At 30.6% G+C, this 27,763-nt stretch overlaps 1 protein-coding gene across 3 annotated transcripts in view; it reads left to right on the top strand.

Annotated features, from left to right (window-relative positions):
- The window catches only part of Lk6 (MAPK interacting serine/threonine Lk6 kinase), a 192,666-nt gene that overhangs the window by 129,212 nt on the left and 35,691 nt on the right, over positions 1 to 27,763 (top strand). The window contains exon 1 of one of the 3 annotated variants that reach the window (XM_075380756.1): positions 22,587 to 23,248. The exons of the other annotated variants lie outside the window; for them this stretch is intronic. Within the exon in view, the coding sequence (XP_075236871.1) occupies positions 23,200 to 23,248 (49 nt within the window). The 5' untranslated portion in view covers positions 22,587 to 23,199. Of the gene's footprint in view, positions 1 to 22,586; positions 23,249 to 27,763 lie in introns of those variants that run through there. 3 annotated transcript variants of the gene reach the window in all.

Here is a 27,763-nt window from a genome sequence, read left to right on the forward strand (position 1 = left end):
TTCCTTGTGTTTTTAGTATTTATTTATTGTCTATTATTAGATCCTGGGCTATTTTTCTGCTTACGACTTTGAAAGAATCACCTTATAATGTATTTTTACATTGTATTTTATTGATACGTATTTACCTGTTTTTGTTAACGTATAATAATTTTTTAGACGAAAATATATAATTGACCAACCGTAATCTAATACCAATTCTATTATATCTACACCGTTAAGTTAGTGAAGGTTGCTTATTAAAACGAGTTTCACAGTAATAGTTAATAATAACTAGTTTTATATATTGTTTTTTATTAACATACTAAGGTTTCTTTATTATTATAAACTGTCTACAAAATAAGCTCTCAAAGTTTATAAATAATTAAAATATAAAACCCACTTACCAACAAATCTTTTTTGCGTTTAAGCGCTTTCGGACACGAATTCCGTCTTCAGGAACTTAACATTTTTTATATTATTATTAAAAAAAACTAAAACTTTGTCGTCATAAGTAGAATTTTTATTTAAAGTCTGTAAAGTTTATAACAGTGACACTTATATATACAGGTCGACCATTTCTGAGATGTATGGTTAAATGAAACCCAGCCACCAAAGAATACCACCGGTATCCACGACCTAGTATTCAAATCGGTATAAAAATAACTGACTTCCAAATCAGCTGATTTGGGAAGACGCGTTCATCACTAGACCAACCCGGTGGGTTTGAGGTATTGTACTAGGTTTCGTGAACGTGTATTAAACGCTTCTTCAAAAGCTTTTGGATTTTATTGTAATTTATTTACCTGTTCTCAGTGTGGTTTAGCCCCTGAATTTCTTATTTTTATGGATGTAGTTTTTTTTAAATATTTTTATTTGTTAATGTTTTTGTTTAATAAATGAAGTGCTTCTTCTGATAAAAATTAATAAACATGTTGATGTTTACTTCGTTAAAGATATTATTGTACGAGTAATCTAAGAGAAAAACAAGTTTATTATAAATTACAATAACTATGTCGAGGCTGTTTTTTTCTCTCTCCGCTTTACAAACGATTATATTGTACAAATATACGCAGTTTCTTTATTTAATGTATTGTTTTCACTTCAGTTATCTAATATATTATATATTTATTTATAAAAATATCGAACATACCTGAACGTAAAGAGCGGCGTATATTTTAAATGTTTTTGTTTACGTAGTATGTTGTATACTATATATATTCTTTAATTGTATGTTAAGTATATATAACAAAATTATTTACAGTTTTAAACAAACAATAAGGCTTGTTAATAGTTGTAAAAATTTATATACAAATATTCTTGTTGTAGTTATATTGTTACTTCAACTATAAAACGCATGATAATATAGATTAGGAGTTTTCTTTCTTTTTCCTGTTTAGCCTCCGGTAACTACCGTTTAGATAATACTTCAGAGGATGATATGTATGAGTGTAAATGAATTGTAGTCTTGTACATTCTCAGTTCGACCAATCCTGAGATGTGTGGTTAATTGAGACCCAACTACCAAAGAACACCGGTATCCACGATCTAGCATTCAAATCCATGTAAAAATAACTGGCTTTACTAGGACTTGAACGCTGGAACTCTCGGCTTCCAAATCAGCTGATTTGAGAAGACGCGTTCACCACTAGACCAACCCGGTGCGTTATAGATTAGGAGTTACGATGTAGTGCGCGTTAATTTTTTACTTCCTTCTACGAAGTAAAGGAAGTATTGTGATCGCAAAAATTTCGGTTTTCAGATTTCAACAGAAATTTCCATTTTTACCATCCTTGAATCCATTTTGACTAGTTTTGGGGTGACGTCTGTGCGTATGTATCTCTCATAACTCAAAAACGATTAGCCATAGGATGTTGAAATTTTGGACATCTAATCTAGCTGTGCACCTCCCCTTTTGATTGCAATTGACTGAACCAAAAGTGTCCAAAAAAGCTCAAAATCCAAAAAAACTGCATTTTGGGTTTTTTCTTAACTGCAGTAATAAGCCCTCATTGACGGCTTTTCAACGATATATCGTAAGTTGTTCGTATTTCCATTAGTTCCATTTAGCCAAATTAAATTTTAATTAATGAAATATTTGGATTTTATAAGGGGAAGGCCCACCGATTCGAATCAGAGTTCATCTTTTTTTAATTTAAATATATTGATTTTTTTAATAATAAGCTCTGATTGTTAAAAAACTTTTACGATAAATAAAATGCAATAATAACAATAAAAAAAAAAATTATAAAAAAATATCAGAAGTTATTAATGAAATAAAATTTTATGTATTTTTCATTTAAAAAAAATGTGTATTTGTAATTTAATACGCGTACAAGGAACTCATGTAGTGTCCACATCAGATTTTCTTTCAAACATTAGTCTTGATACTAGAGATATTGACTAGTAATGGGAAGAATCGTGAACTAGTCGTTCCTCCGATTCGATTCTTTATACGGAACGAAAGAATCGAGAATCGGTCTGCGAGAGAAACCGATTCTGTTTACTATTCTCAGCAATGAATTGGATAGGCGATAAGAAACCAAATTTTTCTCAGTTACGATTCGATTCGATTCATAGCAATGTTTCTTAAGGAGTCTAATAACAGTTAAAATAGAAGAATCGAAGACATTCAGTAGGTATGCATCAGTTAACCCACCGGGTTGGTCTAGTGGTGAACGCGTCTTCGCAAACCAGTTGATTTCGAAGTCGAAATTTCTAAAGTTCAAATCCTAATAAAGGCAGTTACTTATATACGAATTTGAATCCTAGATCGTAGATACCGGTGTTGTTTGGTGGTTTGGTTTCAATTAACCACACATCTCAGGAATGGTCGATGTACTTAGCAAAGGAAAGGATTGCTGAGGTGATCTAGGGCGCTACTTGGATTTCTCTTGTATTCTGTTTTGTTTTATTAATTGCATTTTTGGTGTTTTTGTCCATTGTTTTGTTTAAATGTTATTGTTATGTGTAATATTTCTATGTTTTGTCTTGTTTGTTGAACTCACTTTTACCTTTTACGGATAGGTAGTTCAGTTCCTTTGTTTAGTTAGGTCCTTTCAGTCTTACTTAAGACTCGAAAAATGTGTTCTGTTTTGAGTTCATTAATTAGTAGTACAACGATGGGAATGTCACTCGTGGCATCCTGGCCGAGGTGGACTGGAATATGTCTAAAATCCGAGGTTTCGAAGATGACCTCCGTTAAAGCTCATAAGGGCGATGAACGGAGGGTGTCTTCCCCTACGGGGGTCAGGATGTATCTTAAAAAATGCTTTATAAGAAAAAGAAAAATGTGTCCAAATATTTTCTGTTCATTTTTCATAAATATTCTAGGTAGATGTGTACTAGGATGGAAGTCCCTTTACACTAATAAATCCAGTTTAATCGGGCTCTGCTGCTGCTAATTCTCGCGCTGATATCGCTTACTACTGTTTGGAAAGGTGCGGAAGATAAGCTGTGTTGGGCATCGTCCGGGGTGTCTTCATTCGTAGTGGGATGACTTCCATGTCAAAGTTCCACTGTCGAAGAGCGTTTGTTAGTTTGTGTATGGATTCACGAACATCAACACTGGTAAAACATTGGAGTACATTATGATTGATTTCTTTGTGTGTTTTGGGAAATCGTCTCTATCAAGATAAACGTTACTGAGACCGAGTGCTGCTGTGAAGGCATTGATTCAACGATCACCGATGAAATCAACGCGCAAACGTTCTGCAAAGTTAGGCACTCCAAGATCGACAATGCGAGACCATATGCTGAACGACTTGAAAGTTAAATGTCTTATCCAGCCACAGTTAATGAGTTTAGTGAAAATAATCAGCACATTTTGCTGTGAATGTCCGCAAACGCCTTAATGAGATTTTTCCGAATCGCTGGATCGGACGTGGGCAAGAAGAGTTACCGGCTCCATTGCCTTGGCCAACAAGATACCCTGATATCACCCACCACCTGACATTGGCTCTGAGGTTTTGTAAAAGAAGAGATCCGAAAACGCAGATATGTAAACAACGAGCAGCTCCAAGACGCTGTTCGGTCAGATTTGAAAAAAATCACCTTGATATGCTGTTGGGGATGAACAACCGAACATGGAGGCGCATATAGCTATGCTTTTTGGAACCCAGACAGACGTTTTAGATCCACAGAAGGTAAGCTGCACCTATCCTAATAATTTCGTAACTAGCGTAAAGAGACTTCCCGCCCACCCGTTCAATTAATAGTCGGGTTTTTTTCCTGACAATTTCCCGCCATAGCTCACGTTCCTTTGCCATTCGAATCAATGGACCTAACGTTTCACCAATCGCCTTTTCAATTTGGCCCACCCATCTTTTCGGCGGTCTTCCGCGTGAACGCTGGCCTAGATTTTTACCTATACGACTAGCTTCTCAAGATTTTCGCCCGGCCTATGGACTATATGGCCGAAAAATCGGAGGATGCGCTGGAAGTATATTGAGGACAACCTCCTCTGCATACCCAGCTCGTTTATAATAGAATTGTTCGCTCTATTTTCCGTTTATGCGACGCGGAGCATTCATCTGTAGGCCCACATTTCGAATGCATCATTTCTCCTCCGGTTTTCAACGTTCATGGTCCAGGTATCAACGCCGTACATAACTACTGGGAAGATTAATACCTGAAACCGTCTCAAATTTGTATTCTTCGTGATTGCACTATCCTTTCAAATAGCTGTCAACATCTTGTGCCTTCTTCACTAATATAATTCTTCGTTTTTGACTAAAATAGTGAAGAAAAATTCAAAAAAGATTGTTTTTTTTTATTAATATAAATTAAAAGTTTGAGCCAAAAAAAAAGGATATATATTTTTTTAGAAGTAATATTTTTTTTTTCTAAAAAAAATTTGTGTATAAAGGTTAAGCTTAATAAATTTACTTAGTAAAGTTTTCTCTAAATCTAACATCTGCTTCAATAAAGACTAAAACAAGAACGTAAACATTTAAAAAAAATTCCCTTTCGGCACGCCGGAAGGCGGAGGTAGATTTCATCGGTGCTAAGCAGGGGATAAAGAAAATTTCCACCTTTAAGTTAAGAAAATCTTCAAATTTACTCAATCCGACAATGGTTGCATGTGAAAAAAGTTTTACAATCCTACAATCTTACAATTCCAGCAACATTTTGGCCATCACTTGCCGTAAGAGTTGGTCATATCAAAAATTGTTACAGACAAAGGTTTTAGGTGATGTTTAGAGGACTAACGACCATCTTAATAAACCAATTCAATATTTTGCCCATTAATATAGGTATGGTTTTTTTTGTCTTCGAAATTCCATTTTTTCCACTTCTTTGGCCAATTGTTGGTTATATCAAAAAACTTTACTTAGATAAGTTTTAGGCCCTTATCCAACAGATAGTAGGGATTTTAAACGAATTCGATATTTTACTTAATAAGAAAGATATACCGATATTTTGTTTTATTCGAAAAAGCCATCCCATTTTTGTCGGTTTTGGACGGTAACGAACTCGACCGAGATTTTGAGACGAGTTATTTTTAAGGAACAATTTGAAAGTGTTTGGCGCAAAATTACGGCAGTTATTGTGTCCACAAGAAAGTGAAATATATATATATAAAATCTTTTGAGCTGACGGTGATTTTGGGGTCTGGGGGATGTGATACGTGAAGATATGACGAAATTTTCCGGTAATCGAATCGTGGTACCCATTACAATAGGTAGCTTTCGTATGAAATCTACCTAAACCATACCTGTCTTTGAGGTCCAAGAATTTATAATCTTGGAGAATTGTAAACATTTTTTTGATAGCTCTATATACTCGTATATGATGTATAAAATACCATAATTAACAAAAAAAAAAAAAAAAAAACATATTCAAACCTAAGAGTGATAGATGAAAAGAGAAATATATATATATTTTAGTTTTAAGTGGTCGGGGGGTTGATTTAAAAAAAAATGATTATTTTTATGTACATTATAGGTAAATGATTGGCTTTAATAATGTTTTATCTGAAAAAATCGAATTTGGTTTTTTCGTAATATCTTTCCAGCCCCTTGACGAATTTTGGAAAGAGATTAATGTAAGCAGTGCTTCATGTATAAAAATATTTGAGTCAAATTTGAAAAAAAATCGGTTCTGTCAATCTTGAGATATAAGCCCAAAAGTTTGGGACCCATACGTTCATATATTTTTTTTTAATCTAAATTAATTTGTAGAACTCTAGGCGGCCTCCGTGACGCTAGTAGTAGTGTCTCGGCCTTTCATCCGGAGGTGCCTGGTTCGAATCCTGATCAGGCATGTCATTTTTCATACACGCTACAAATCATTCATCTCATCCTCTGAAGCAATACCTAACGGTAGTCCTGGAGGTAAAAAAAAAAGAAAGATGAAGTCTAAAACGTAAAGTATTTACAAAAGGGCCGATACCCGGTTTTTATATTATCAGACTGTCCGCTTTAGTATATTTATATTCGCTGGGAAAGTAAAAATAATTTAAACGATAGTTTAACGGAAATATTAAAATTTCACTGTTTCGTGTTAAAAATATTAAGAACGAAAATTCATATTTAGAGTTTTGAGTAAATAAATTGAGATAATTTTTAATTTTCATTTAGTGGTGTCAACAGTTGAAATTCATGTATTGCATTTACAGTTTTTTGTTTCCAAAATTGAAAAAAAACAAAACTACTAGAGTATCAGTTTCTAAAAATGCTTTTCAATTTTTTTCAGATAATTTTTGTTACGGTATTATATGGAAATAAAAGCTAACTGCAACTCCTGAAAATTGTATATGTGTGCGCGCACGCGAGGGATCAAAATGGCTGTCTTTTTCTTGAATTAAAAATCAGAATTAACGGTTGCGTAATAAAATTTACCTACTGATCATAGCATTAGTGCAACACAATTTACAGTATTATTACGTGTCCATATATATATTTATTTTTATTAGTCATTCTGCGGTATGCCTACGTTCATTTGTGATATAACTGGTGAACTACGTGGTACATTACTGTACAGTTATAATTGATTATACTTTTAATTTTTCTGATGCAATAGTTTTTAAATGTACAGAAATATATTCCATATTTCTTTAAATTTTCTTACATTTGGGTATTTCGATTTATGATTAAATATTTAAACGTAATTAATTACTTATTACTTAATATAATATAGCAGCAATATTATTTCCCTTTCATATTCTTTTTTCATAAAAAAAAAAACAAAAAAAAAACGGAAGTTAAATGTGGTTATATCATTTGTAAAGTCAATTAATAATTAAAATACAACTTTCAACTCCGTACACAGTTAAATATTTCTACGTATAGATTATCATGAAATTGTTATATTTTGTTTTATAATTAGCTAGTTGCGTTGTATCTTCGTTGTTTAGTTTTAAAATTTGTGCAGTATCTTAATTCAAAATAAAGCTACAAATGAAAGAGCTGTCTGTTTCTTAACTTCGGAATTTAATTTCTGTTAAATCATAGAATTAAAAAAAAAACTAAAGCATTTATCAGACAAAAGTTACAGCCGTATAAAAACAAATAACAAAAATTACGATATAATTTCTGGCTATTAATTAATATTTTTTTCTTTATATTCATCTAATTTTAGCATTTTTGGAGTTGTCCAGGAATATTTGTTTTCTAGCTATCGGTAATGTGTTTTTTCATTTTTACTTATTATTTTTTTAATTTAAAATTCATTTGAATAATACAATAAATCATTTCAATTATACACATCAAGGCTGTTCTTAAATGTAAATACTTCAGCCGAGAGCAAGAGTTATGATAAACAACAATAAAAAAAATCATAGCATAATCATAATTTACATCTAAAACAATATTACTTAAATACCACTCAGAGTAGAAAGGAAATAATTTATAGGAAACATACTATATTATAAATCAAATACGATTATAACTTATCATATACCATATAATAAATTAACTTACAAAAACAACACGTAGACGAATAAAATCAAAATACCCAAATTAATATAAACCTTTAATAACATAGTCGTCATTTACAGAAAAATCTTTCAAATATGTCTTTAAGGAGTAAATAGAAACAAAATTACCCAAATCTGTATCAAGCGTAATAATAATCGACTAGTTGCATTATGTAAAACACTTAGAGAACTTTCCCAGCTAATATAGACTTGTGAAAATGAATATTTAAAAAAAAATCAAATTCATTACATATAAAGAATGTACAGTGTTTATTACAGTATATTATATGTCCTCCTCGCTCTTTAATAACCATTTAGGCATTGAATCTATAAATTTTTTTTGTATTTCTTGATCATGAAACCACACCTTTATCACAACACAAATCATCAATCTTCTCTTTGGTAATGCAGTCCATTTTCCTCAGTCTTTTCTTCAAAATTGTCCACAAATTTCCAATCGAGTTCAGGTCTGGTGAATTTGCAGGCCAGTCCAAACACTGAATCCGTTTTTGAGACATGGAAATCTTAACTTTCTTTGACGATTGCCAGGTGGCCAAATCTTGTTGAAAACCAGCGTTTTCGACACCAGGTAAATCTGCAAGTTTTTGTAGTTTCAAGAACTTTCCGATAATGGGGTGTACTTTTCAGTGTCTTCATCATCCCAGAGATGAGTACTAAAGTTTTTACGTCCAAAGTGGCTGAAGCATCCCCGAAATATCTTCTTTAAAGGATACTTTACAACTTGTTCGATGTGTTTTGACGAAATGTGTTCATCATCGCTTCTTCGCTCATGTGACACGCTTACGTTCTGAACTAGAAAATGATACGTCAGAGAAAAGAACTTTTCTCAGTCACCAGTTTTTGTATTTTTTGACCCAAAGAAGCCTTTTCTTCTTCATGGGGTCCGTAAGATGTTGTTTTCTTATAGGCATTCGTGTCTTGCGACCGTTTTCCAGAAGTCTTCTGCGTACAGTAGAATCGTGAATTTTCACACCTGCTAAATCTTTTTGTAACTCAAAACTATTTTTCTGAGGATTAATATTTTTTATTCTGTGTAAAATAGCATCATCTTTTAAGGTGGTTCTATGTTTTTTCCACACCGACCTTTTTGTTGGGATGAAATTGTACCCTTCTCAAAATTTTGTCTAATTATCTTATTAACTACATCTTGAGTAACCTCATCCTCTGATACTATCTGTCTTTGAGTCATACGAGTATGTTCATTTAATGTTGTTATCTTCCTTTTTTTCTTAGGAGTTAAATCCGGATTATACTTTTGTAAACTTATTAAGGAAATCAAAAGAAGAAACCAAAATAAAATAGGTAAGCGATACACATTACCTCTCAAAACAAACAAGATATTTTCAGGCAATACTTGAAATGGAAGGAAAGAGCTGTACTACATCTCGAATCAGTGATGTAACATAACTAACTAAAAATTATCTCTTCTTCACATTAATTCCCACAAAACTGTAGTTAGTATAGCTATATAAAAGGGGAAAGTATGGTGTTCTTGTCAAAAATGTGGTATTAGGGTTTTTGGAAAACATCTTTACGTTTTAAAGTTCAATTAGTTCATCTTGACCAAAAAACTATCCACCGGGTGGTTGGTTTATTGGTCTTCCCAAATCAGCTGATTTGGAAGTTCCAGCGTTCAAGTCCTTGTAGTCAGTTATTTTTACACGGATTTGAATACTAGATCGTGGATACCGGTATTCTTTGGTGGTTGGGTTTAAATTAACTACACATCTCAGGAATGGTTGAACTGAGAATGTACAAGACTACACTTCATTTACATATCATCCTCTGAAGTATTATTTGAACGGTAATTACCGGAGGCTAAACAGGAAAAAGAGAGAAAGATCAAAAAACCATATGTACGTAGTGTAACGCAGTGCTTTTTGGCTTTTCACAAAATCGAATTTCTTCAAATATTTCTATATATGGAGCATAGGTCACATTCATTTCTTTATGAAAATTCGTTTAGGAGTTTGGGAGATTTCTCGAAAAAAACAATTTCGATTTTCTTCAGAGGCATTTTAAAGAAAACTAGAGCAAATCGTTTTACCTGCGATTCAGATATAAATAATTAAAAAGCTTGTTTTTGTTTTTAAATCAGTCTCTAACTCTTAAAATTGAAATGTATGTTCTTTTTTTTATCTTACTCTATCTCCATTAGTTTTAAATATTTTTCAAAGATTTTTTGAATATTTATACTTCATATATAAATAAATCTATCAAAAAATATCTACTTTTTTGTAGAACCTAAAATACAGAAAAGGTTTTTTGAAAATTTTCTTTTTCTTATTTTAGCCTTTATCGAAAGAGATGTTAGATTTAGAGTAATCTTTACTTTAGAAATTTTGTTAAGTTTAACCTACATTGTATATTTTTAGAAAAAAAAAATTTTATTTTATTCCCCACCTCTTAAAAATTTATATATTTTGGTTTTCAGCGGCTCCAATTGTTAATTTTTATTATTAATTGTTTTTATACTATTTTTTCATCACTTAAAGGGCTTTTAAAAAACACCTATATGATATTCCGGACCCAAAATGAGAAGCAATTTTTTTTTTCATAAAAATTATACTTTATTTTTCAATATTTTTAAACAATTCTCTTTTTAATTATTATTTTTTGTAGGTCTCACTTAATAGGAAATTTAAAAACAAATTTTTTCCATCTCCACGTTAATAAAATTAATTTTCATGAATAAAAGTTATTAAAACAAGTCGTTATAATACGGTAACATTGTATAAGAACGTATATAGTTAGAATGTAAAACGTGTAATAGAATTCATTAATATTTTATTTTTTTACAAGTTCGTTTTACTTTTTTATTTTACTTTCTTTTATAAATTTTTTTATTTTTCTATTTTTTTTTTACAATTAATTACGATTTTAAATACTATTTTTTTAGTAGGCGTATCCGGGAAAATCATGCAATACTTAACTAACTTTTTTTAATTTATTTATAGTAATGCTTAAATAATATAGGGTTGATCAGTTTTTTTTTCAGTTTCAATGGCGGAGTGGTAGGGCCTTTCATCCGGAGGTCTCGGGTTCGAATCCTGGTCAGGTGTGACAGTTTTCATGCGCTACAAAATTTCTATTTCATATTTTCACACACAAGCTTCGAAGCTCAAACGGTTAATTATTCACAAAAAAAATAATTATTGTAATATTTTATTATTAGTACAAGAAAGTATTGTAATCGCGAAAAATTTCGGTTTTCAGATTTCAACGGAAATATCCATTTTCACCATCCCTAAATCCATTTTGACTAGTTTCGGCGTGACGTCTGTACGTACGTAATGTATCTCGCATAATTCAAAAACAATTTGCCATAGGATGTTGAAATTTTGGATTTAGAACTGTTGCAACATTTAGTTGTGCACCTCCCCTTTTGGTTGCAATCGACTTGACTAAAAGTGTCCAAAAAAGCCCAAAATGCAAAACAATTTGAATTTTGGACTTTTTCTTAACTGCACTAATATGCTTTCATTGAGAGCTTTTCAACGATTTATCATTAGTGATGCTTATTTTCATTGGTTCCAGTGTTATAGCCGAATAAAATTTTAATTAATGAAATATTTCGATCTTACAAGGGTACGCATCAGTTCGAATCAGACTTTTATCTCCTTTTTTTAATTTAATTATATTAATTTATTAATAATTATTAACCTCTCATTGTAAAAAAAAATGTACGATGAATAATAATTCAATAACAATAAAATAAAAAATATCAGAAGTTAGTAATGAAATAAAAAAGAAGTGTAATTATTATTTAAAAAAAAAAAAATGTGTATATGTGGAGTAATAGGCGTACAAGGAAGTCATGTGTCCACATCAGATTTTTTTATTTTACGAGACTAACTAGAAACAAAATTTATTGGATTTCAAGTTAATTTTATTACTATTTTCTGTGTATTTGTTCATTTGATTGATTATTTTTATTTTCTATATCTTTAAGATAACAAAATTATGCATCTACAGAATTAATAATGATATATTTTCTTACATTTTTTTTGTATATTTTTTATATCAGTGGATTACAGGAGTTGAATTTCCGATTATCCACTCCCGTTTAAGTAATAACCTTTTTTTTTTTTTTTTCTTTCTAAACCAACAGCTAAATTAAAATTATTAAACTTGAGCGATATTGATTAAAAATAATGAATTCAGTAGAGAAAATATAATTCATAAAAAGTTTTATATATGAGTATAAAAGGGTACTTTCGTAGAAATTAAAAAAAAATTACGTATTAGATAAATGTTTGAAAAATAAAAACACGCAATCCAATATTTTTTGCAGTTATTATGAACCGAATTAGTGAAAGATTGTTTGAAATGAAATAAAGCGATATTGTACTAGCTCAGCAAGTTTGATTTAAATTAAAATAAAAATCCTTACAGAGTTGTGTAATGCATAAAAATCTAGTATACATTGTTTTTAAATAACGTAATAAAAGTAACAATGTCAAGGTCATTTATTCCGTTAACGCTCTCTTTCTAGTTGTTATGCGCAAGCTTACTCTCGTGCACAAATACAACAAAAAAATATATTCTTATATTTATGAATATTATGTTTTTGGTGTTTTTATCTAATATTAATTATAAATAAACCTTTTTTTTTGGGTTGCGGTTATATTATTATCAAAATAAAATAGATTTGCGGGATAAATAATTAATGTGTAAATTGTGATAAAGTAAATCCTGTTTCCTATTTAGACTGAGTTCTATTTCCTTTTATTGTGGTAAACAATACTAATTTCTATGTATAAATTTACTATTCTGCGTAAAATTAGTATTCAGATTTCGGTTAAAAGGAAATGTTTCTTTATATTAGACTAGTGTACTCCGTCGCAACTTCACCAGCAATATATATGTTGCTTCGCTCGCAATGCTTTTTTAATAACAAATTTATTATTTTTATAAATAAAAAATATAATCGACAATATTATATTTAGATTTTCATTAAATCCTGATAAAACGGTAAATAAAAATTGTTATGAAAAATATTGAAAAAGTATACCATAAACAATGAATTGTTGCCCAAAAGTTAAATAAAGGAAAACAAAAAAAAGGAAGATAAGAAAATTGAACGATATTTGTTAGACCAATCCATTTTATGAATGAATTAAAATAATTCAATATAAAAGTCCAATAAAGATAAACAAAAAAATTATTACAATCCCAAATCTAGCATCCCCATCGCGGCTTCGTCCGTGCTCTATGGTTACTTGCGCTTCCCATTACGATCAGAGGGTCATGGCAAGCTTCGCTCTCCCCATTTTCTCCCGTTTTTCTTTCCCTTACTTCCTTTCCCCTCCCTTTTTCCTGTTTTTCATTGTCTTTTTTACCTTTTTCATTTCCTTTTCCGGTTTTCCCCTTTTACCTTTTCGATTTTTCCCTTTCTCCCTTCTTCCCCGCGTGTAAATCGGTCCAGTAGATTTTTAGTCTTTAGCGGATGAATATATCGGAAAAATTGCAATGGAATCGTAAAATATTTAGTATATTGTTGTTACTTTTACGTCCAACAGATAGAGCTGTTAACACGAAATTTATTTTAACGATTTGAACCCCTTAAAATCAAAATTTCGTAAAATCCTTTCTTAGTGCACGCTTACTTAAAGATACGAAGGTACCCTGAACATTTCAAGTCTCTACCTATAATAGTTTTGGTTGTACGTTGATTATGAGTCAGTGAATCAGTCAGGACATTCTCTTTTTTATAAGAGATAATCAAACTGGTGATACATCTGTATCTTTGCTGATGAATATAAATCATAATATTAAATGTATAAAATTAATGATAGTATTTTATTTTTCGATAATTTGCTGTTAGTCTATAAAATTTCATTTCAGTAATGAAATTTGTGTCTTCAAAATATTAAAATAAAAACCACAGAAAATATGCTTTTTCTGCTGTATTTTATTTAACCGTACACGATTTTATGTCCGTGTTAAACACCGCGATGTAGTTTTAAAAAATATCTCTTACGAGCTGCTTAATAACGACTCTTTATCTTTTTGTCCTTATCAAATATAATTTCTTTTTATTAATTTCAATTATCGGCCGCTTTCCAAGTAAAGCTAATTTTACTGAGTGGATTACTTGATAAATTAAAAAAAATTGTTTTCTTTAGCTGACTTAACAAAATACAGTATATAAATAAAAAACATTCGTTTTTACGTTGCGGATAAATTGATATATGGTAATCAAATTCCGGTAAAATGATTACTTGAATTATCTTGTAATTAGCGATATACCGTTTATTCCGTTATAATGGTTTTTTCCTACGAAACAGTTATTTTTAAGTATTAAAAAGTATGTTGTACTTCAACCCTGTTTTGTTTTAATAATGATTCTTTCGTATTTAATTACGAAAGAATGTTTTTCTATTTTTACTTCTATGTACGAAGTAAAGGAAGTATTGTGATCGTGAAAATTTCCGTTTTTAGATTTCAACCATTTTGACCATCTCTGAATCCATTTTCACTATTTTCGGCGTGACGTTCTTCTTTCTTTTTCCTGTAGCCTCTGGGAATTACCTTTCAGGTGTTACTTAAGAGGATGATATGAATAAATGTAAATGAAGGGTAGTCTTGTACAGTCTCAGTTCGACCATTCCTGAGATGTGTGATTAATTGAAACCCAACCACCAAAGAACATCGGTATCCACGATCTAGTACTCAAATCCGTATAAAAACCGTGGAATTCTCGACTTCCAAATCAGCTGATTTGGGAAGACGCGTTCACCACTAGATCAACCCGATGGGTTTCGGCGTGACGTCTGTACTTACGTATGTATCTCGCATAACTCAAACACAATTAGTCGTAGCATGTTGAAATTTTGGATTTAGGACTGTTGTAACATCTAGTTGTGCACCTTCCCTTTTGATTGCAATCGACTAAATCAAAAGTGTCCAAAAAAGCCCAAACTCTTTTGGATTTAGGGCTTTTTCTTAACTGCAGTAATAAGCCGTCATCGAGAGCTTTTCAACAATACATCATAAGTGTTACTTATTTTCATCGGTTCCAGAGTTATAGCCAAATGAAATTTTAATTATGAAATATTTGGATCTTACAAGGGGAAGGCACATCGATTCGAATCCTACTTGATCTCCTTTTTTTTAATTTAAATATATTGATTTATTAATAATTATTAACCGCTGAAAGTAAAAATTACAATAAATAATAATTCAGTAACATTAAAAAAAAAATATGAAAAAATATTAGAAGTTATTAATGAAATAAAATTTTATGTACTTTTAATTTCCAAAAGATGTGTATATGTAATTTAACAGGCGTACAAGTAAGTTATGATGAAAGGTAGACGTGAATGGGACAAGGTTACAACAATGGTCACAAAAATACTAGGTACCAAAGCAAAGGAAGCTAGGGAATGGGATGGTGAGGGATCTGCAGGTAGGGATTTCCGAGGGCAGCCCTGCTCATGAGAGAGTGGTTCGGTGAGGTGGGCCGCCTTGGATGACTGTCCGGGGAACCGTCGTGTCCTGGTTTGAGGCCTGGCAAAGAAAAGATCGAGTCCCGACCTGCCGAGTGAATGACCCACGTGGTCCCGAAGGGTTTGAGGCGAGGCACCCGCTAAGGTTGTGCAATGTATTCGACGCCGGATTGGTCTAGTGGTGAACGCTTCTTCCCAAATCAGCTAATTTGAAAAAGTTCCAGCGTTCAAGTCGTAATAAAGACAGTTACTTTTATACGGATTTGAATACTAGATCGTGGATACCGGTGCTCTTTTGGTGGTTGGATTTAAATTAACCACACTTCTCAGGAAAGGTTGAACTGAGACTGTACAAGACTACACTTCATTTACACTCGTACATATCATCCTCAGAAGTAATACCTGAACGGTAATTCCCGGAGGCTAAACAGGAAAACAAAGGTCCAACATCAGTGGTAAGGGGGGGAAAAAGAAGTCATGTGGTGTCGTTATCAGATTTGGTGAAACATCTGATTATTCGTTTTGTTTTCATTTTGTTGATGGTTACATCATAATAATTTAAAAAGGATAGTATTAGATGCATATAAGACTTACATTTATTTAAAGAGTAATAAAGGGACTTTTTCTATCCTAATATTTCGGGTATGTTTGTTGAATTAATAATTGTATAAATATTTGATGTTAATAACTAATATTTTAACAATCGCGTAACTATCCACTTTATTAAAGAATTGGAGCATCGTATCTAACTTTCAAATGAAATAAGTTTAAATGAAGTGCAGCAGAAAATGTGTATATTTAATTTAATAGGCGTACAAGGAAGTCGTGTGGTGATTTTTGTATTTTTAAATATTGTTTGGCAGTATATGGATTGAGACGGGTATTACTTGAAAACTGGTCAGTAACAGATGAACCTTTAATGGAAAAATAGATTATAATATTTTAAAGATTTTGTTCGTTTTTCAAATGGAACAAATGTTATCGTGTTAAGTTAAATAGTATTAAAAAAAGAAACGTTGTTTGGTTTTCTTCTGTTTTTAAAGGCAGATTTCGTAATAAATAAATTTATATAGAGAAATAACAAAATTTGATTTTTTACTGTTATTTTGAAGTCGATTATTAATTTTCAAACTCTTCAATAAAAATTTAACTCTATTAGTGTAAGTATGCAATATTTCTTCTCATTTCTGTGTTAGTTGAATGTTGTAGGAGCGGTGCCCAGTGTATGTAAAATTCGTCATACTTCGTACACCTTCGGGTAGGTTAGGTTTGGTTATTCTCTAAATTGTCTGTACATCCTGCTAGGTGAAGAGTTATTTCCCGTAATTTTTTGTTCCTGTCGGAATATATTAATATATAAACGGAATATATATTAATATGAACAATTGACCTTGTTCGTTTGCTCTGAATTTATTTGAGTTCTACAACGAAATCCTCCGTGTTTTATAAAATGGTAAGAAAAATGCTGAAAATAGGAAAATTCCTTGAACTCGAAACCTAATTGAACTACTGAGAGAATCAAGTCGTATATATTAAGGCCTCGCCTAAAATGTTCATTTTGAAGTCGATTATTAATTTTCAAACTCTTCAATAAAAATTTAACTCTATTAGTGTAAGTATGCAATATTTCTTCTCATTTCTGTGTTAGTTGAATGTTGTAGGAGCGGTGCCCAGTGTATGTAAAATTCGTCATACTTCGTACACCTTCGGGTAGGTTAGGTTTGGTTATTCTCTAAATTGTCTGTACATCCTGCTAGGTGAAGAGTTATTTCCCGTAATTTTTTGTTCCTGTCGGAATATATTAATATTTAAACGGAATATATATTAATATGAACAATTGACCTTGTTCGTTTGCTCTGAATTTATTTGAGTTCTACAACGAAATCCTCCGTGTTTTATAAAATGGTAAGAAAAATGCTGAAAATAGGAAAATTCCTTGAACTCGAAACCTAATTGAACTACTGAGAGAATCAAGTCGTATATATTAAGGCCTCGCCTAAAATGTTCACGAAAACTTTTAAAAATAATATTTTCCTACATGAAATATTAATTTTATTATCGTTTTCACTTTATTGCCCCGCTGTAGCGTATGTAAAATTTTGTGGTTTGAAAATCTCCAAAACTACTGGATCAGTTTTATTGAAATTTATGTATACTGTAGTAGTGTATCTGAAGTTATGTTTGTAAAAATGTTGTGAAGATTGGTTGAGTCGTTCTGGTATTACGTTCAATTTAGGATCGACAACAAACAACATAATCAACGTTGAGTTTCTATCGGTGTAGTTTTTATACGCGCTTATGCAGACAGTGAGTCACAGTGGTGACTGAGTTAAAACTTGATGCTTGTGTACTTGTTGTTGTTACTTGGCTGTACTTGTTAATCGAACGTATGTAGTGCGTTGTACTCTGAAAATCAGTGCATTTCTTACTGCGTAATAGGGAGGGCGTTGGAAACGAAAGTAGTTCTTGTGTACTGTTCATTTTTTTAAAAAATAATATTGATTTAAATATATATAGTTTATATATATTTAAATAAGAAATAATAATATTTACATATTTTTGGACAAAATTTGGAATTAATTTTGATGAATATCAGTTTGCGCGACTTAAATATGATGGAAGGTCATTTATTAATTCGATATGACCTTGGCCATGAAAGTATGTATACGTACGTACTGAATTATTAATAAGAAAATTTCTAGATTTTTTTAAATTTGTTTATTTATTATTTTTTAGATTGTTTATGTAGTAGGATTTATTGCATTTTTCAATACTTTTGTAACAGATTTTATACTGAATATTTCATTTTTCTATTACGACAGTTGTACATAAATTATTATTCTGTAATGGCATCTTTTTTTAGGTAGATTTCATATTAAAGCTTCCTATTGTAATGGGTACCATGATCGACTTCCGGAAAATTTGGCATATCTTCGCGCGTTTCACATTCCCCAGGCCCCAAAACCATCGTCAGGTTGAAAGTTTATATATATATATATATATATATATATATATATATATATATTTCACTTTGTTGTGGAGACGATAACTGCCGTAATTTTGCGCCCAATCACTTTGAAATTGTTCCTTAAAAATAACTCGTCCCAAAATCTTGGTCGAGTTTATTAACGGCCAAAATCGGACCATGGAGGAGTTTTTCGAAAAAAAAAAAAAAACAGATATCGCTATAACTTTCTTATTTAGTGAATTTGTTTAAAGCCCCTACTATTTTTTGGATAAGGGCCTGAAATTTATCTAAGTAAAGTTTTTTGATATCACCAACCACTGGCTCAAGAGGTGGAAAAAATGGGGTTTGGAAGAAAAAAAATCATACCTCTCTTCATAGGCACAGTATCGAATCGGTTTAAGGTGGTCGTTAGTTCTCTAAACATTACCTAAGACTTTCATCTGAAACAATTTTTGATATGACCGACCCTTACGGCAAGGGATGACCAAAATGTTACTGGAATTGTAAGATGGGACTTGTCGTATGCTAAACATGTGAAACTTTTTTCACTTGCAATCATTGTCGTATTGAGTAAATTTGAAGTTTTTCTTTAACTTTAGGTGGAAATCTTTTTTATTCCCTTAGCATTGGTGAAATTACCTCCGCCTTTCGGTGTGCCGAATGGGGATTTTTTTTTAAATTACGTTTATACATAAATAATCGTAGTATTATTTTATAAATGTTGTGTATTATTTTTTTTTTTAATTATGGTCGCACATAAAAAATAATATTTAATAACTCGAGCAGTGTTCATAAGATTTTGTTAGAAGACATGCCTTTACGCGTAAGCTCGTAACTGCACAATAAGCAGTAAGCCGAAGTAAGGAATGATGTGGTTCCATAGAGGACATAATAGAGAATAAAAATCTCAAAAGAGCCACCGGTAGGCCTGACCTGCCATGCCGGTATATAGCCGGTAGGCGGGGAGGGCCTATTAGAGTAACGGACACTCCCATGGGTGCCGTAATACAATCAAGTCGGTCCGGCCCAGGGAAGTAAAAAAAAAAAAAAGCCGACAAAAATACAATCCCCGGTCTTTTCTACAGGTAGAAAACCTGTTCCCTTATATCAAAGGATGTACTGGATTTCTGCAGGAACAACTTCGTCCGTCGATTTAAAATTATATCCCCCCCTGGGTATACTTTAACGGACGTTTCCCGATATATTGATACGGTTCACCCAGATCTCCATTGTAAATGTACATTAAAAGGTTAGAACGTCAAATAAAATTATTTATTATTCTAAGCTTAAGGTCACAGATTGGAGACAATTTTTGGACCCAAAATTAAAATAAAATAAAATTTTTTTTAACGGGTTTCGAACCTGATTTTCCAAGATGGATTATTATTTTTGGTTGGTCAAAGCGAATGATGAATGCAGAGATGAGACAAAGCAGGAGAGAGACATTGCGGGGGATGAGACAATTTGATGGAGCGTATTGGAAGGATGAAAGACATTTACAGTCGATGATTTGACTCATGCGGAGTGTATGATGGAGGAGATACTAGCAAAACAGTAAACAGCAAAGGATACGGGATGAGAGGGGCGTCTCAGGAAGAAAGATTTGATAAGATTAGAGAGAACCAGAATAAAGTGAAAAACGTCGTGTACCATCACAGGGCCTACCCGACGAAATAGTCGGAAGAGACTTTGGTCGAGTCAAACAATTATTTTTTAATTTTTGTAAAATTAATATTTAAATATTAGGGTCCCTTAAAATACCGTTGGTCGTTTTACGTAATAATAATAATATTTTTTTAAATAAGCTAAAATTAGATTTTTTAAAATTAAAATATTAGCCAAACAAGTTGCTTAATATTTTATACAAAAAAAGTGAATCTAAAAAAGTATATTCGATCGATACAAATAAATAACCGAAAATTAAGATTAAAAAAAAAAATAATTTTTAGTTTTTTTAAAAATTATAATAAGTTGAAAAGGTATAGACGATCAATTTCCGAAACTACTTCGATTTCATGAAACTCATTCAAGTATGTGTCATAATTCATATAATAGGCGTACCGTAAATTTTAACCCATTTTACATGATTACAGATACGATGACATGGCATTCATAATCTCCTACCTAGCCCGAAGAAATTCAAACGAGAGTGTTCGGTAAGGAAGCTACTATTTTTTGGGACAAAAAAGTAGTGTCTTACGTGTCGAATTAAAAAACACGCTTCTTATATTATATACAGCCACATACTAGAAAATGGTTAGCTCACGCTTGGTAGTAGTTTCTTTTTTATCTTTAATCGTTTAATTATTCTTTTAAGAATGTAGGTTTCTTTCCTTTATATTTTTTATTAACATTTTATTTTATATAGATAGCGTATTTTTTTTGTTGTGGTCCTTATGATATTTTTAATAAAGTTAATGCTAAAAACAAATGCTAAGTAAAATTAAATAAACATTTTAGATATGATATTACGTATGGGTCATTTCAGCCGGGGTTTTTCTCAGCGTACTGTGTTTGACACATATCAATTAGAAACTGAAAAAAATAACAAATCATTGTCTTAAGTGAATTATCTTCATTATTTGTGTTGTAAATATGAACTAGAATATAACTTTCGGAAATTATTTATTATATTTCTAGGAAAAAAAAATTTGTGCAACTATTACTAAAAAGTAATTCTCTATATGTGATGTAGACATTAAATTTGATAGTCTAGATTTCTGTCCTGTTTGTTGAGTTTATACATTGATAATTTTGTACTGGTGACTAATAAAACATTTTGTTGCACGATTCAAATCTTCATATGTTTACCGCTGTTTGAGTAATTTTGATCGACAGTTTTTTAATAATTAATCTTTTTTTTCTCTTTCAAGCAATAGCAATTGGAATCAGAAATTGTTATTTGGAAAAAGTAATCATTAATAATTCGGTGATGTGATGGTTTTGAAATATTATTTTTTAATCGATTAAAATAAATATCACTCGCTATAGAAAGTAACAATTATAATTACTCGAATATAGCTAACCCACCGGGTTGGTCTAGTGGTGAACTCGTAATCGCAAATTAATTTATTTCGAAGTCGAGAGTTGTAAGGTTCAAATCCCCTAGTAAAGGCAAATGGCATATTCAAATTGAATATTATATCGTGGATACCGGTGTTCTTTGGTGGTTGGGTTTCAATTAACCACGCATCTCGGGAACGGTCGATCTGAGGCTGTTCAAGATTAAACGTCATTTTAATTCATACACTGAAGTAATACCTTTACGGTGGTTGTGGACCGCTATTTTTTAGACGATATTTTGATCAACTAACTTCAGTAGTGCCGTGGTATTTTCAACCCTCCAGTTATTTTTTTTTAACCATTATTGGTCGAAAACCCGAATTATTTTTAAAAACATTTCGTATAACTATAGAACCGATGATCCGAAAACAGCCAAATGGGGCAAGATAATAAGAAAATATTATTAGATCTAATTTTTCACATGAACATATGAAAACGAGGTCGGGTTAAAGATTCTAAAAAAAAAAAAATACTTTTTTGTAGAGGGTTTTCATTAAGGATTTTTAAAATAAAAATCTGAGGATATGAAATAAATTGTTTATTAAAAAAGATTGGAAATTAAAATACTATCCCTTTCAAATTTTTATTGTTATTTTATTACGAAGCGATTTATTAAGTTTTAAAATAAATGTAACTAATTAGCTTGAAATTTTTCTTATCACGGTTCTGTGAATTTTAGTTAAGAATTTTGTATCTTCATGTCATGTGCTGTTACGGAATCTAAAATATTAGGTTTTGTTAATGTCTGTAAATAGTAGTGGAATATATTATTTTTCATTCGAAAAGAATGGTCTCGAAAATATAAATAAGAAGTGTAACTGAGGTCGATCGAATGTTTCTTGAATAGTTGTTTACAGTTTTTAGAAAATTAGTTGTTTAAGATGTTGATTAATCGCATGACGTACCTTTTTTCTGTAAAAAAATAATGTGTTTACGATTTAGAAAATAAATTCGAATTGAAATATATTGCATAAATAGAAGTATGAACATGTGACCGGTAATCATAGTGTGGTACGACGCATTGTACACGTAACTTTCTTTGCTTCGTAAAAAAAAAACTTATACATTGTTGGAATGTCTGTATGTATCGTTTAACAGTGGTGGGGTGGGATATCTGATGTGGCGTGTTGTTAAGCCGAGGTGATAGGCGGTGTGTAGTTTTGAGTCGGTTGTTACTACGTAGTCAGCCGGTTTGCTGTTGTATTCGGTTCGGTTTATTTGCTGCGCAAATGTTTTGACGCCTGCGCAATACGAATTCCACGTTGCATCATGTATTTTATAAGATAAAGACTCCGTAGTACTCATCGTATTTGAAGGTTAGGCGGTGTGAGGGGAACGTCATTTGAGGCGCAGTTGGTGTGTTAAGAGCTAGTCCGTGTAGTGTTGACTTTATTTTTTATAATATTGTCTCGCTTGTATAGAAGACTGGGGTTTATTATTAGATGTTAGGCGTGCGTTCTAAAATCCATTATATTGGTTAATATTCAATGATGTTAAATATTAAATATAACAACTTCAATTATTATTATATTTATTTCAATCTTTGTTGCTGTTACTATTGTTATTGTTAGCAGATTTTTTTAATTAATAAAATTAACTATTTTTCGATCTCATTGTTGTAAAATCAGGCACATCGTTCATTATATAATTTAATTCCTGCCTGAAAATATTTAGTATATTTTTATCTGTGATATTTATTGTTATTTAATTTATTTTACTGATTCGTGATCGCTTTGTACCTGTGTATTATTTATTTATTGTGATAATTTTTTATATTTTTAAGTAATTTAAATAAATAAAAAATGGTTGAAAGTATATTGGAAGAACACAGCGAACAAGAACATGTTGATGGTGAGTAAACTACTCCTGTATAATTTTTTTTTTTTAATTTTCTAGCCTAGTTTCTTTTTTTTATAGGTAGTTTTGATATTGTTTTACAACTTACTCTTTCCGTACCAAAATTATTCGTACTAGATCTTACTCCAATTTTACATACGTTGTTAATTAGATACCAAAACTAAGAATTCTGCTTAAATATCGTTCGAATAATTTAAAACCGCACGATTTATATTGTAATCGCGCCTGAGTGTTAATAGCCATGAATATCTGCTGAACCGGCAGCCTTTTTTGTGTGTCGGCATGTGGCAATATTAAATCTTTTATGTGAAACTTTTTATTACGTATGATCTCTTAACTTAAAACTTATTTTAATGATTATAATTTATTCAAAGTTAAGTTGGTTTCGATTTTAAAAGATCTCTACGAAAATTTACTTGCTGTAAAAGAACAGCAATTCTAAAAACCTCATTGTTAAACTTGCCAGAAGTATTAGTTACTTTCGAAAATTATCGAAATTTTGAAAGAACTTTTTTTCGGTATGATTTAATTTGGAAATATGTCGGAAGTACGGAAAAGTTTAATGCCGTTTACACTTATATTAATTTCGTTACAATTTTTCGTATGTAAAAAAAAAATCGTTTATTCAAGTTCTTCAAAGGTTAAACTTTTTTTAAAACGTAATTCGTTTTGTGTAGGTAACATTTTTTTAAATGTACTTCAAGAATATTCTAGTCTATATCTGTTGCAGGTGTTTCTGTGGTTATATATACGTATACGAGACCTAGTTACTAATTAGTAAATTAGTTCACGTTTAAAAATGTACTCTGTTTTCTGCCTCATGTACGTAAAGTAGGTAGGAGTTAGTTAAAATATGTCATCAATTTTTTTTATTTGTATTATTAGCGAATTTTCATTAAATAAAATGAAATTAAATATTTATTTAATTTCATAGTATGAATACAAATTTTTTTCTGTATGTGGTTCTTGCAAACCAACCTTCAGCTTACTGCTGAAGTATGTAATTTAAAGAGGGATATTTTGGTCTTAATAAGTTGGTATGTTATAGCACGTTATTCTCCGAACACGTGCTTTTATTCTCGTGATAATGATTAAATATTTGTTTTTTAAAACCATTATTTTAATTAATTGCTATGTCAAACATTCGCACAAGTACGAATATTTAACATATAATATTAATATGCGGTAATTTAAAATTAGCAATATGTATGTTTTTTATTTTATTTAACCGGATATGAGTTAAGCCCTCATAAGTGGTTTTAAAGTAACTGTGTTTTTTAACTTAAAACCGTTAATTTTTTATTTTTTTTTTTAGCTTAAAAAGTTAGTTTTTCAATTTTACTATCTAGATGTAAATTAAATATTTTTAAGTTACATTGTATTTTTTCTCTTCACACAAAATTCCCATGTCAGTGTATAATTAGGTTAGAACGGAATCTCAGTTCATCAGACATTTTATTTTACCAATAGGTTTCCCCACAAATTTGTCATGTGCTAATTTTCTAAAATTAATAAGTTTTGTTACTTTTGTTAACAGGCTACTACAATTTTTCCATAAATTGTATTAAACGTTGCCCTCATTAGTTAATTATGTACTGGTTTAACATCCACAAAATCTGTAATAGTAAAGTGTTCTATGATATACTGTAACTATTGGAACTCCACTGAATCAGAATGTTATTTTATGTGTTCGTTCTGTTTGTTTTGCCATTTTACACTTCTTTATAACCTTTTCATGTTTTGGATTTGAACACCACTTTTCACAAGTTAATTCACAAGTTACACCAATGGTCGATTTTGAAATATTGGCGCCTAGCAGTTTCAAGTTTGAATAAATGATATGGGTACATATTATGGTGTTGATGTTTTCTTGTTATTGTGTTAACTAAACAAAAAAAAAAACCGCTAACAAGAACTGCATTAAATTTAGTTATAATATGATATAACAGATCAAACTGAACTTGTTAAGTATTGTAAATCAGATGACGGAACATAAATTTAGCTACTGTAGTATACTATATACGTATGCTACATGGAATATTATATAATTATCAAATGCAATACTTAAAAAGTTAAATATAGCTTTATTTCTCTTTTTTATCTTGTATAAATATTTGAATAGCCCCACTTCCTGTTCTTTGCAAGATAAGGCAAGCAAAATGCAAATCCTCATTCCTTTATATCCTTATGTAATTGTTACTTTTGTTAACAGGCTACTATAATTTTTCCTCAAAGCGTACATGCTTTGAGCAAAAAAAAACTACATGACCCTCAAAGCATAATGTAAAAAAATAGTGTGCCTAATTAGAAAAAATGTAAATTGTGATTAAATTAAAACATTTTTATTAATTTTGTAACAAAAAAAAACGGTTTGCTGTAAAGATTGTTAATAATCTATAAATTATTAGTAAATTTTAACAAAGTATTAATGGTATAATTTTAATAGCATATGATGGACCATTACCCGTTATCATCTACATTTTAGTAGAAGAATAATGCTGAAATATTTATAGTACTGTGGAATGATACTTAAAAAGATTTTATTATCTATTTTTATTACACTTCAATAAAGATAAAATAGAAATAAAGTAATAGAGAAAGTAAATAATTAAAAATATTTCCTTAATCTTTTGTAGTGGTTTTTATTTTAATAAAATGGTTTAATGTACAGCCAGAAAAAAACTGTCTTGTTAATGTTATGTGATGAATAATTTTTTTTTACATTAATTGTCATTTGTTTGTGTTAAGTATGCGAGATTATATTTACAGGCAATACTTAAATTTTTTTATTACAGTTACAGTTTAGTTGTGGTAATAAATTAATAAAATAATTTTCTGGATCTTTGAAAACTGTAAATACTACTAAAATGTAATAAAATAGAAAAAAATTCCAAATGCAAATTAGTAATAATCATTTTTTTAAGTTTAACATATACATTCATAAAACAGACTCCTCTAATCATACTTGTCACTTTAACAGATGTTTTTATTTTCAGTTTATATCTGTTAATATATCTTGTCTGTATATGTTATACATAAAAAAGAGAAGAATTTCCAAATACCGTTGTTTGAATTTATTGCAAGTATTTTTATTTATTAAAAAACATGGTTCTCAAAATAAATAAAAATACCTCAATAAAGGGTTGAGGAAACTGTTTCTTCGTATTTTAATGGAAAAGTTAAACAGGGTTTTTTTAATATTTGAAATTGTAGTTTATTAAACCAAATATGTGCCACTTGATTAACCATCATTCTCATTTTTGAGATATAATCATAATTCTGTTGCTATAAAATGTATGTTTTCTAGATGAAAACTGTGGTGAGAAATTCACATGACCCTTTTGAAGCCAACTTTATACTGTTAAGAAAGTTCTGTCAGCTTAAACAAATTGTAGTCTGACGGTGTAAGGTCAGTACTCTAAGATGGATGCAAAACTTCCCTGGTAAGGTCACCAAAGATGGATGGATCTGACGTTTTCATGATGGAAAACGACACCTTTCAATCAGTTCAAGTCCTTTTTCTCAACCCTCGGTGTAATCTTTTCAGTTTTTGACTGTTGGAGATTAGAATCTATTGTTTGACCTGTTGGAAGCAGCTCATAATGAACAATTTGTTTTTGTTCCAATCATTCAACACACACACGTGCGCAGATGCACACAGCATCACTCTTCTTGGTGACAATCCTGGCTTTGCCACACTTAGACCATGATCTTTTCTGTACATTATTATTGTGTGCTACTTGAATCAGCTTTGTGCCAAACCTATTATTCTGATACCGCATCATGTTCATAAACATCCCACTTATTTTTAGCCTGCAGAGTCGCATTCTCTCCTTTTTTGTAATAAAATTTTAAAATGTATTAAATTTTTTCTTTCTGTTTCAAGTAGCAACAACTTTTAAATAAATAAACAAAAAAAAAATAACTTTTCTAAAAGGTTATATTAGTGATATGTCGCTTTTCAAAAACACGTAAATGTTGCCAGATTTGATTAATATTATTAGAGTTAAGCATTCTTAAAGCTGTCTACGAATTATACATACATATATATATATATATATTCCTAATTTATTAAATCACAATACTCCGGTTGTGTGTTCAGAATTAAACACTACTATTTATACATAAATAACTTTCTGATCACCAAAATAGTAAGAATTAACTTAGGGCAATGATGTACTGTTATAGATCGTCATGAGTTAGTTTCTTATAATTTATTTATTGTCTTATAAATATAAAATGCATCCGTTGGCCGGTTAGTGTTGTGGTTTGTTGGTAGGCCATTTTGGATTTAGTTCCATCTTACTAGTTGCTCCACATAACTAGAGTCCCTCTCATTTTATTAGTTAATTTACATGGAAAAGCATGTCTGATATCATAAAAATAAAAAAAGATTGCATAATAAGGAATAATTTTTAAATTAAAATTTAATGAATATTTAAACAACATAAATTATATTGAAAAACAAAATCCTAATAAATATAAGAAAATCACTGTATTCCATATATT

Source organism: Lycorma delicatula, chromosome 12 (assembly GCF_047948215.1).
Source record: "Lycorma delicatula isolate Av1 chromosome 12, ASM4794821v1, whole genome shotgun sequence".
In the NCBI taxonomy this organism is placed as follows: domain Eukaryota; kingdom Metazoa; phylum Arthropoda; class Insecta; order Hemiptera; family Fulgoridae; genus Lycorma; species Lycorma delicatula.